This window comes from Mirounga angustirostris, unplaced genomic scaffold (genome assembly GCF_029215605.1).
Source record: "Mirounga angustirostris isolate CCGP_5_RB_7025 unplaced genomic scaffold, mMirAng1.0.hap1 SCAF_13, whole genome shotgun sequence".
Lineage (NCBI taxonomy): Eukaryota > Metazoa > Chordata > Mammalia > Carnivora > Phocidae > Mirounga > Mirounga angustirostris.
Window position 1 is genome coordinate 104,556,771 of NW_026991721.1, and position 12,459 is coordinate 104,569,229.

Sequence of the window (12,459 nt, forward strand, 5' to 3'; positions counted from 1 at the left end):
CACAGAGTTAAGAGAACAGGGTCCTTGAGCAAACCACCGAGGAGCTGTAACCTCTGGGACAAGTTAAAGCCGTTCTGGACATTAACTGTATTATTAACAACCGAGACTGCTGTTATCAGACCACCTGTCTGTTCTTTTCCTGGTCCTGTGGCTACAGTTATTTATAGACTAAAACGGCCAGTATGTTGACCACAGTGTAGGCTGACCCCTGCAGCTTTTTTTTTTAAGATTTTATTTATTTGAGAGAGAGAGAACATGAGCAGGGGGAGCAGAGGGAGACGCAGACTCCCCGCTGAGCAGGGAGCCCGATGCGGGACTCGATCCCAGAACCCTGGGATCATGACCTGGGCGGAAGGCAGACGCTTAACGACTGAGCCACCCAGGCGCCCCTCTGCAGCGTCGTTCACGTATCTGCCCCCCCCACTTTCTCACTAATTTTCTTTGCCACTAATGATCGTCTGCTGTACAACTAACTGTATCTTCTCTTTGACTTGTAATTCTCTTTTCAGTCTACCCATCTATTCTATCAAATTGGTCTTAAATTTCACCTCATATTTGCTTCATTAACATTTGCTTTCCCATAGCCTTTCATATCTAAAAAATCCAAAATTAAGAAGTTTCATCCATTTGCTCCTTTACCTTTCTTCCAGTTTCTCTACTGATTCTAACTGGGAGGTTTTGCGCTTAAAACAAGTGTTGAAGGTCCTGTGTGATCTGAGTAAACGTGTGACAAGGGGCTAGAAGTCAGGAAGAAGATCAACCTCTTAATTTTGACTGAGGGGACAGAAGTCAAGGGACTCTCAAGGGCTACTGGATCTTTTCCTAAAACATTAAGAGTTTTAAAGGGGAAATCTGATGAAATCATACCTGGGAGCAGCAGCAAAAGGGACATGGAGAATCACATGAAAGAAAAAACCGTGAGGACACCTGGGTGGCTCAGTCAGTGAAGCGTCTGCCTTCGGCTCAGGTCATGATCCCAGGGTCCCGGGATCGAGCCCCGCATCGGGCTCCCTGCTCAGCGGGGAGCCTGCTTCTCCCTCTGCCCCTCCCATTTGTTCTCTCTCTCTCAAAAATAAATAAATAAAATCTTAAAAAAAAAAAAGAAAGAAAAAACCGTAGATTTTTTCTTTTGAAGAGATTCTCAAATATATTCCTAAAATTTAAGGAATTGCTTACTTAAAAAAATACTTATTTTTTTTTTTTAAGTATTGTTTCCTAAAGTGCTCCACCTACCTACATACCTACCAGTTTCTAAAATGCTCTGGTTAAGCTCAGTTGGTTAAGCGTCTGCCTTCAGCTCAGGTCATGATCTCGGGGTCCTGGGATCAAGCCCCGCATCAGGCTCCCTGCTCAGTGGGGAGCCTACTTCTCCCTCTGCTTGCCACTCCCCCTGCTTGTGCTCGCTTTCTCTCTCTCTCTGACAAATAAATAAAATCTTTAAAAAAATAAAATGTTCTGGGTAAAAGAACTCTGGGTTAGGGCGCCTGGGTGGCTCAGTCGGTTGGGCGACTGCCTTCGGCTCAGGTCATGAGCCTGGAGTCCCGGGATCGAGTCCCGCATCGGGCTCCCTGCTCGGCGGGGAGCCTGCTTCTCCCTCTGACCCTCCCCCCTCTCATGCTCTCTCTCTCTCATATAAATAAATAAAATCTTTAAAAAAAAAAAAGAAGGACTCTGGGTTAGGGAAACACCGTATCTACCTTGAGGATTCACAACGTGTATTACTATATCCTTATATTAGAGACTCTGAGAAATCCTGCAACAGCCCAACATTTCCCAAACTATTTAGTCAAGGAAACCTCTTCTCAAAGTACACCTATTAACATCACTCTGAAAAACACTACATTGAAGAAAAATGAGAGGCAATGCCTAGAATTTAAGAAATTATAATCTTTTCTTCATCATGCCAGGAAGTTCTTAATATCTATCTAACTCCTGTTTGGAGTATTCTTTCCTAATCTTTTCTCAGAGAGGGTGCAGTTTGGGCCCCACACCATTCTTTTGTATTTCTGAGGCAGGAATCTGTTATTAAGGATGTCCCTAACCCACAGCCCACTAAGTCCTACAAAAAGGAAATATATTTAGAAAGACTTAAAAATCAGAAGAAAAACCACTTTTAACATTCTTAGTACAGCAAGATAATTTAAAAAGAAACTATGACCAATCATACAAAAATTAGAAAAAAAAAAAAAAAAAAGCATAGGGCGCCTGGCTGGCCGCGTTGAAAGAGCATGCAACTCTTGATGTCAGGGGCTGTGAGTTCGAGCCCCACATTGGGTGTAGAGTTAACTAAAAAAAATAAATAAACTTAAAAAAAATAGGCATAGAGAAAGATCACATTTTGCCAAGAAAAGTCACTGATGACCTTTTGAGCATGGCTTGACAAAGACCTTTCACAAGTGACTTCCAATGCACTCACCACATTAGTGAAGTAGAAACAAGCCTAAGAGGAGTCTCTGCTCCCTACCTGGTGCAGCCACTCTGGAAAACAGTATGAAGTTTCCTCAGAAAGTTGAAAATAGAGCTACCCTATGATCCAGCAGTTGCACTACTGGGTATTTATCCCAAAGGATACAAAAATACTGATTCGAAGGGGCACATGCACCCCAATGTTTATAGCAGCAATGTCCACAATAGCCAAACTATGGAAAGAGCCCAGATGTCCATCAACAGATGAATGGATAAAGAAGATGTGATATATATATATATATACACACACACACACACACACACACAATGGAATATTATGCAGCCGTCAAAAATTGAAATCTCACCATTTGCAACAACATGGATGGAACTAGAGGGTATTATGGTAAGCAAAATAAGTCAATCAGAGAAAGACATGTATCATATGACCTCACTGATATGAGGAATTCTTAATCTCAGGAAACAAACTGAGGGTTGCTGGAGTGGTGGGGGGTGGGAGGGATGGGATGCCTGGGTGATAGACACTGGGGAGGGTATGTGCTATGGTGAGCACTGTGAATTGTGCAAGACTGTTGAATCACAGATCTGTACCTCTGAAACAAATAATGCAGTATATGTTAATAATAAAAAATAAAATAAAATAAATTAAATAAAATCTCTGCTCCCTTACCTCAGTATTTTTTGGCACTGAGATATTTTTGATGGCTTCTTTATATCAAGAGCTCCTTTATATCCTTGCTATTGATACCAACTGATGGTCTTAAACACTTGCTGCCAGTAATAGTAATTTGACTTAGCAAGTTGTTCCTAAATTAAAAATGAATCACTACCATAGGAAGGAAAACAGAAAAACTTCACTACATTTCAAGAACATTTAAGAGTATGCTGTTAAGATTTTAAGCCAAACTAAAATAATACGGCAGCTAGCCATTAACGTTTACTTAGTCACGCTTATATACAGAACTGCTTACTTGTATTTTGAAACTCTTTCACAGCTTAAACTAGAAATATACTTGTAAATTTAGAACATACTTTGACCTTTGTTCCATGTTTTTCTGGAACTTTTGAAGGTCAGACCAATACTTTATTACATAGATTCCTGTCAAAAAACAATGGTTTTTACCCTAATAAGATGTTTCGTGATAAGCCAGGTGGAGTGTGTGGGGTAGCAATTTTTATTTTTTAATTTTTAAAGGATTTTATTTATTTATTTATTTGAGAGAGAGAGAAAGAGCACAAACAGGGGGAGGGGCAGAGGGAGAGGGAGACATAGACTCCCCGCTGAGATCACGACCTGAGCCTAAGGCAGATGCTCAACCGACGGAGTCACCCAGATGCCCCTGGGGTAGCAATTTTTAAAGTGAACTTTCCGGAATTATGTACTATCAGAATTGATGAAAACTTACCGACATTTAGAGATTTATTAAAATCATAAAGTAGAGGCTTTGCAGGTACTTGGCTTCAGAAAGAATTAAAGTATTTTTTTTTTTATTTTTTATTTTTTAAAGATTTTATTTATTTATTTGACAGAGACAGAGACAGGGAGAGCAGGAACACAAGCAGGGGGAGTGGGAGAGGGAGAAGCAGGCTTCCTGCCGAGCCGGGAGCCCGATGGGGGGCTCGATCCCAGGACCCTGGGATCATGACCTGAGCCGAAGGCAGTCGCCCAACAAACTAAGCCACCCAGGCGCCCGAATTAAAGTATCTTATTAAAGCAGTATCTGATGTTCCCTGGTCACTTGGGTGGCTCACCTTTTCCACGTCCCGATAGACCAGATTGGAAGACAAAAGATTCCCTCTAAGTCAGCCAGGATAAGGATAACCAACATAGTAAACAGTCTTTGGCCATTCCAAGAAGTCCTCTTTAAACTTTTAAGTAACATGGCTGTGAAAGGTAAATCAGAAATCTTTATCCGCCAGTCAAACCGACTAACGATGGCTAGAAATTTCCTCTCTCTCTCTCACAGACTGAGCACAGCACCTTCCTTCAAGCGAAAACTTTACTGTGGTAATCTATGTACTCACAATGTCATCTCTAACTTTTTTTTCCCTAACCTTGCTTTGAAAGCTAAATGTGGGGCCACTGTGTCGGAAAAGCTGGTCCTCAGTGTAGCAACACGAGGACATTCCACCACCAACAGCCACATTTTCTATCTATCTATCCTCCAGGGAGGCATCAGGATGAGGCAGCATTCCCTCGCTAAGTGGTCATCCTCTTTTAGAATCTAAATACTCCTAGCAAGACCCTTATTAAGTTGTTTTCAACCATTAATAATTGTGTGTTGGTCTCTGAAGTGAAGATGGACTATTAAGGGATGTGAGGGAGAACGGAAGAGAATAGGTCAAGGTCTCGGTGGCTAAAACATAGAAGGAAAGAAAACTGGGAAAGCCCCAAAGAGTCCCCAAGAATGAGCTTTGCCTATTTGTAATTTGGCCCAGGGCCCTGAGACATTTGGGGAACAATATTTAGTTTACTTCAGGAGGTATAATCACCTTCTTATACCAACAGGGCGTTGAGGTTGTGGCCGAATCAGTTGAATTATTGAAGAAAAAAGAAATTAAGAAAGACAATTACAGATTTTTCAAATTACTAGCTAGTTTCTTGACTGTGTTGACTACACAGTCACTCAAAATGGGCTGAATGCCCTGAGGGGACAAGGACAATAATCCTTACAGAATAAAAATATGTCTGGCTACATGTGTCATCTCTTCACATCCTGCTACACTTGGGAGAAATGATGCTGGCTCATTTTTACATACTATGTTACCCTGAAATACCACGAAATAGATACTTTGGGGGATGACTGCTCACTTCCTTCTGTGACTTTCTCTTTTCCAAAAAGTAGACCCTTACAGATACATTTGGGTTGTGTGACCCATAAATACATACCTTGTGTATTTGTATCTGTATTACATGTATAATATATATTATATATTATATGTATACATATATCTGATATATATGTATTTATATCTGTATTATATGTATATGTATCTTGCAATTTGACTGTGGGGAAGCTGATTCACTGGTAGTCCATGAGCAGCAGATGAAATTGTCAAATAGTCCAGGAGATTATTTACTTCCCAGAATCTGAGTAAGAGGCTGAGACCCCCAAGAGAACTGGGAGCTGACAGAGTTGGAGAAGCACCACAGGGCAAACCCACAGACTCTCGCTGGGGTTTGCATACTTCCAGATACCTGCATGTGCCATGAGCTTCTGCCACTCATGAGATCTGGATCCTTTATAATTTATCCCCTAATACCTAAACTAATTTGGTTAGATTTCTGTTACTTACAACACAAATAATTTTTTTAAAGATTTTATTTATTTATTTGACAAAGAGAGAGAAAGAGAGAGAATGCACACAAGCAGGGGGAGGGGCAGAGGGAGAAGCAGGCTTCCCCCTGAGCAGGGAGCCCGACGTGGGGCTCGATCCCAGTACCCTGGGATCATGACCTGAGATGAAGGCAGACACTTAATCCACTGAGCCACTAGGCGCCCCCTACAACACAAATAATTTTAACCAAAACATTATTTTATCTGATGACTCAACACAAACAGAGCATCACTTTTACTGTTTCTAAAAACCTGGAACCACAGGAGACTGCGATGATTATGGCACTTAATTGCGGACAATTTCCACTCTGTGATGTATGCAGTTATGAACCCACTGATCCAGGATCAGAAAATCTTTTTCTATTGAAGACTATGAACTGCAGTCAAAGGGTAGGAATAAAAAACACACACAAAAAAACAATTTAGTTTAGGCATTTAAAACATTCTCTTAAGGGGCACCTGGGGTGGCTCAGTCGGTTAAGCATCTGACTCTTGGTTTTGGCTCAGGTCATGATCTCATTGATCATGGGATCAAGCCCCGTATCAGGCTCCTCACTCAGCAGGGAGTCTGCTTGAGGACTCCCTCTCTCCCTCTTCCTCTGCCCCTCCCCCCACTCCGGGGCATGCTCTCTCTCTCTCTCTCTAAAATAAATAAATAAATCTTCAAAATAAATAAATAAAACGTTCTCTTAAGGAGAAATAGAGAATGTTCATCTTATTTGCTTTTAAAATTAAAAACAAAGAACATAAGTTAAGCCACTTTTATTTTGTTCCATCTTTTTAAAATTTAAATTCAATTAATTAACATATGGTGTATTATCGGCTTCAGAGGCAAATTAAGCCACTTTTAAACATTAACTTCATATGAATGTTTTGAAGGGCCAGGAGGAAGCAGAGACACAAGGGAGCCAGGGGATAGATAAAACCAAATGAGAGAGTAAGAGACACACTGAGATGAGAAGGAAGGAGCGGAAAAAGATGGAGGGTGGGAGGAAACGGAAGAGGGACAGACAAAGGAGAGGGGTACCGGAAAAATAAAAATAAGCAGCTGAAGGAGACGCAGGACACAAGAGGAAGAGAAAGAGTCACAGTAGAAGAGATGCTAAAGAAAAAGAGATGACAAGGCAGATGGAGGGTTAGGGAGAGGCCCAGAATGTTCAGTGTGTTAGAGGCCACCTTCAGATGTTGGGGTTAATATAATAATATTATACTATTAATATAATATTAATTATATTAATATTAACTGCCCTTTGTAAGGAGCTTTAGAAGGTCTTGCACTGCTCTACACCTCAAAAGTTCAGGGATTCTGCTCCGAGGATGTGACTAGAACAACTCTATCAGTGGAACTTCTCTCAGGTTATATTCCTTCAAACATGAGTTAGCCCAGATTTTTACATTTTAAAAATAAAATTTGAGACATGATGGTTTAATCAAAGTTAAACAGGCTTCCTTGCTGCAAGACTTCTGAGAGCCTTTGATATCAATTTCTAAGAGAGTGGTACATGGAGTATAGGGATTCCCAAATTTACCCGGTCACAGAATTCATTTTTAAAAAGAATCACAAGGGGTATAACTGTTACACAGGACACACTCTGAGAAACACTGTACCAGGAGGATCCTATTCTCTTTATAGCTGAGCTTTATAATCACTCGCTGTAACTATAACACCCCAAAGATCAGACAACCAGAAATAAAAGGCAAAATCTGGTTTGAAGCCTTGAATTTACCTATCCCTACAGCCAACACTGCTATTTCTTTATCTCGTTTTATCTTCATATTGCTTCAAGCGCTTTCTGTAGGAAGTTCAAAATTTATATTCCTATATTTGATGCTCTCCATACTTCTAGAACCTTCTAATATTTATCCTTATTAACGCTGTGTTATACAATATTCTTGCTTCCATTTCTGCTGAACTTTGTCCACTGTGATGATTAAAATTTGAAAGTGGTGTTTGCTGGTTTCCCTGCAAAACTCACAATGCCAGATCCACCTTCCCTTCTTCATGGGCACATGGTAGCCCAGCCTAACTGTGGCCTTGTAGCTAATTTCTTCTCAGTGAACTTAGAGCTGAAGTGATCTGTACCACAGTGGTCTCACTTGCTTAAAAGGAACATTGCTGGGACGCCTGGGTGGCTGGCCCAGTCGGTGGAGCATGCAACTCTTGATCTTGGGGTTGTGAATTCAAGCCCCATATTAGGCATGGAGCCTACTTTAAAAAAAAAAAAAAGAAACATTGCTTGATTTAGAGCTCTTTTTCCTTCTCCTGTGCAGGAACACAGTGTTCACAAAGATGTTGATAATATCTTAGGGTTGGCAGAAAATTAAAAAGGAAGGTACCCGAATGATGGCTCAGAGCAGAGTCCCTCCACCAACACAGACCAATTACCTTGAGACTATTACACACAGAGAAATTTTCATCTTTAACGAAGGGACTGTAATTTTGACTCTTTAATACAGTAATTTGACATCCTCATTAACACAGTGTTAATAAAAACATTCCAATTTATGGTATGCTCACATATACACTATTTTTGTAAGCCTTTTCAGTTTGTGTTCCTTCTTACTTTTTGCAAGTAATTATTGTCTTCTAGCATTTGTTAATCTGAACACTGAAAATTAAGGACTTATGTGTCAATTATATCTCAAGCTCGGGCAGGGGGGGCAGAAAACTAAGGTTAAGTATGGTCATAATTATCAGCTCATTATTTTGTTCTGTTTTCTTAATACTTTCAAGCTACACCCTGAGTTATCTAAAGTAGATTCCTTTTTGCTAATTTATATCCAATCAATAATAAACCTTGAAATATAAAATTTCCCATGAATTCCTAATGATATTATATGGCTATTCTCTTCATGAACTACAGTACCTTTCTATGAAATAAAATGTGTAAGGATATCTATTACTTAAATTGTATCTATTTTCTTAAAGATACAGAATGATTTAACAATGACTGTTTCAAATCCAATTTTATGGTGAAAAATTCTGCTAAACAGAAAAGCAAGTATTTGGAGGTAGCTACTGAAATATGTATGTATTTATGAATATATCTTTGGTAAAGAGCCAGACAAAATAAAGCATGACTCATTGTCAGTAAACATTCCCTAAATGTCCTTGTATTATTATGGGAGAGGTACTGTCTGGCTTTAATAATGTATATACAACGAATTATTATTTACATGTGCTCAAAGGCATTAAAAAACAATGATCTAGGGCGCCTGGGTGGCTCAGTTGGTTAAGCAACTGCCTTCGGCTCAGGTCATGATCCTGGAGTACTGGGATCGAGTCCCGCATCGGGCTCCCTGCTCAGCGAGGAGCCTGTTTCTCCCTCTGACCCTCCCCCCTCTCATGTACTCTCTCTCAAATAAATAAATAAATCTTTAAAAAACAAAACAAAACAAAACACAATGATCTATTTAGCAGAAAGGACTTTAAAATCTAACAAATTAATTATCCTTAACTATCTTGTCAATAAGTTCAGGGGCAACTTTTTGGGAAATAATTAGATACAATAAAATTTTACTACTTATGTTTCTTGTAGTTGCAATTCGCTAGTTTTTAGAAGTTTAAGGCATAAAGAATATGTTTTTATTGTGTTCATTTCAGAGGGTAGAGCAAGAGCTACTAGTAAATGCCTTTTTTTTTGGACCACAAAATACCTAAAGATTCAACTCTGACTGAGATGACAAGGGAAGGAATTTGAAATCAATCTTACAATGGTAAAACTGGAAGGAATCTTAAGAGATCATAATGACCCCGTTTTATAGATGAGGAATCAGAAGTTTGAAACCCTATTTTAACTAAAAGAGGCTTCTCGAAATGGAAAAACAAAATTCTTCATGGAATTCTAGGTCTTGTACAACTCAAAACGTTAACAGGAAAGCTTTATCTCTCTGAGGGGCTGGCCTTATCTTTCCACTTCATACATAGTTGAAAACTAAGGTATGAGCAAGCTAAGCAGTTCACTTATCATCTGTCTGAATCCGGGTGTAGCTGGGAATGGAAGCCAAAACTTTAAAAGTTGGAAAATCCTCACTCACAGGAGGAGGCTGATCTCATTGGGAAGGGAAGCTGGCTAGAGCTGGTGAGGGGAAGCCATGTTTGGGAAGTCCCCCTCATGGACTACTGCGTTTCACAAGCAGAGTACTTGATGAAGATTGCAAAATGCTTGCTTAAGTGAGTTTCAGGTGACAATGCAATCTCAAAAAAAAAAAACCCCCCAAGAACAAAAACAAAAACCCACAACCCAAAACATTACAGTGTATCAGATTTCCTACCTTCCTCTAAAAAAAAGTGTCCTCAAATCCTACAACTTTAAAATATGCTTTATTATGCGGTTCAGTCTTAAAACATCCAGGAAATGCGTACAAATTACATTTAATTTTTATTTGCATAACATGAGCTGTCTTTGCAAAATCCTTCCTGGTCTCAGTGAACATTTAGAACGAGACTCTTCATTTGGATCCCTCCTTCTCCATTCAGAACGCACTTTCTGATGTATTAGCACCCTGGAACGTTAAGCACCCATTATAAATACCATAAAGGAAAAAGTTCGTGACAAAATCTCAGTGTGTCTCTCTCTTCCAAACCACCAATGAGGACAAACTTCTAAAGACAACTCAGCCCTTACTAAACAAAGCGAGGACCCCACCCCCGCCCGCTGTGCCTGTGTCTGCTCCCTAAGACACGTTCCCAAGGGTCACACGGCCCAGCATTTCTGAGGACCACATTCGGTGCTGTGAGGTGTTCCAACCATTACCGCATCCCCCTCCCTCTCTGAACGGTGCCCAGTGAGCTCATGCAGCAGGCCGGGCCGGAGCGGCGCTCGCCCTCAAGCCGGAGGGAACCCCACTTTGCAGTTCTCCCGGGCCGCACGCAGTGGGGTGCAGAAAGGGAGCTCGTTGGAGGGGGGCCAGGTCAGGGTGTGCGCAGTGAGGGGCGCCGAGTTTGGGGGGGAGCAGGGCGAGGGGTGCCGGAGGGTTGGGGATCCCAACACCCGCAGGGGCAGAGAGCGCGGGGCAAGAGGGGTCCGCGACTGGGGGGCCCGGGTTCAGGCGGGAAAGGAAAGGCGCAGGAAATGGGCGCCAAAGCAGCAACTGAGAAATTGCGGAGGAGGAAGTCGTCCCTGGAAGAGGAGGGGCGAAGGGACGCGAGGATGGAGTGTTCGCACTTTCGAGAGGGAAGGGCCGGAGCCTCCTCCGAGCCGGGCGGGGCGGCCGGCCGCGGGGGAGGGGGCGGCCCCCAGGGTGCCCCGGGGCCCCGGCGGCCCTACCTGAAGCGCTCCTGCCCCGCCGTGTCCCACAGCTGCAGCTTGATCCGCTTGCCCGGCTCGATCTCCAGCAGGCGGGAGAAGAAGTCCACGCCGACCGTGGGGTCGCAGGCGGGGGAGCGCAGCCCGGGGAAGCGGCCCTGGGTGAAGCGGTGCAGGAGGCACGACTTGCCCACCGTGGAGTCCCCGATCACGATGAGGCGGAACTGGTAGATCCAGATGGTCTCCATCGCTCACGTGCCCGCGGGCTCGGGGGCCCTCCGCCCGCCCTCCCGCCGCGGGGCAAGTTTGGCGGCGGGAACTGTCCCTTCAGCACCGCCCGGGCATCCGCCCGCCGGCTTCCAGCATATTCCTGCGACTGCGGCCGCCGCCTGGTCCCCGCCCTCTCTGGCGGGAGGGGCGGGGCCCGGCAGGGCCGGGGGCGGGGCCTCGGGCCGGGGGCGGGGCCTCGGGCCGGGGGCGGGGCCTCGGGCCGGGGGCGGGGCGGGGCGGGGCCGCGGCTCGGGGTGGGTGGGGAGGGGGTACGGCGCGACTGCGGCCCCCGCCCTCAGTAAATCTCTCCCCCCCAGCGCTCACCGGGCGCCGCCGGGTGGGTGGGTGTGGCGAGAGGACGTGACGGCCGCGGCAGCCAATGAAAGCGAAGCAAGGGCTCACTCCGCCAGGGTCAGCCAATGAAAAGTGAGAATCGTTTTCTTGCAGGCGTGAGGGCGGGCTCGTCGGAGTCTGGGTGGGATCCTGCGAGTCGCGGAGGCCGTAACGGGGGTCGGTGCTGTTGCGTGTTCCTCCGTGGACGGGAGCGGCTCTGGGGGCTCTGCCCCTTCCCGGACTGCTGCAGGTTGCAGCTGACGCCGTCCTGCTGTCTAGCCTTGCCCAGCGCCGCCTCCGACGCGCTCAAGGTGAAGGAGCGAAGAACAGAATCGAAGTAAATTTGCAGAGCAAGTTCTGGATGCTTCTAGCAAGCGCTTCGGCCGTTGCTCCTGCCGCCACCGGGTATCTTCCTCACTGCTTTCAGTGCCGCAGAAGAGTGAGAAGAATGCCGGGGATTACGCCATCCTCTGGGGGCCTTCCAACCCGGAGGAGAGGAGGGGTAAAGCGAAATGTTGAGATGCTCGCGGAAGCTCGCAGTCTCCTGGGTCTCCGTTCTGTAAATCGGAAAAATCCTAACGGGGTCCCTATCTCGCCGAGTCAGGTCGGGGAGCCAAATATGAATAAAGCACACCTGAATTCTGATGCGATCTTACTGCCCTCTCTTAGAATTGGGCAATAGTGAATTCAAGGTCTGGCTTTTAAAACTTCCAACAGTTTTAAAGTGTATTTTTGCAAAAATAAGAGTAGTCGACAATTCCACTTTGTTCATGCCCACATCAAACCTGCACTATTGTTATTCATCCAATAACTTCCTTTCTTGTTTTGGAGACAAAGGTATCTCT

General features: G+C 44.0%; 1 protein-coding gene across 1 annotated transcript in view; it reads right to left on the minus strand.

Moving 5' to 3' along the window:
- The window catches only part of RAB39A (RAB39A, member RAS oncogene family), a 36,906-nt gene extending 24,829 nt beyond the window's left edge, over positions 1-12,077 (minus strand). Inside the window, exon 1 of the mRNA XM_045895122.3 lies at positions 11,033-12,077. Within this exon, the coding sequence (XP_045751078.1) occupies positions 11,033-11,259 (227 nt within the window). The 5' untranslated portion in view covers positions 11,260-12,077. The remainder of the gene's footprint in view (positions 1-11,032) is intronic.
- Positions 12,078-12,459: the final 382 nt, after the last annotated feature.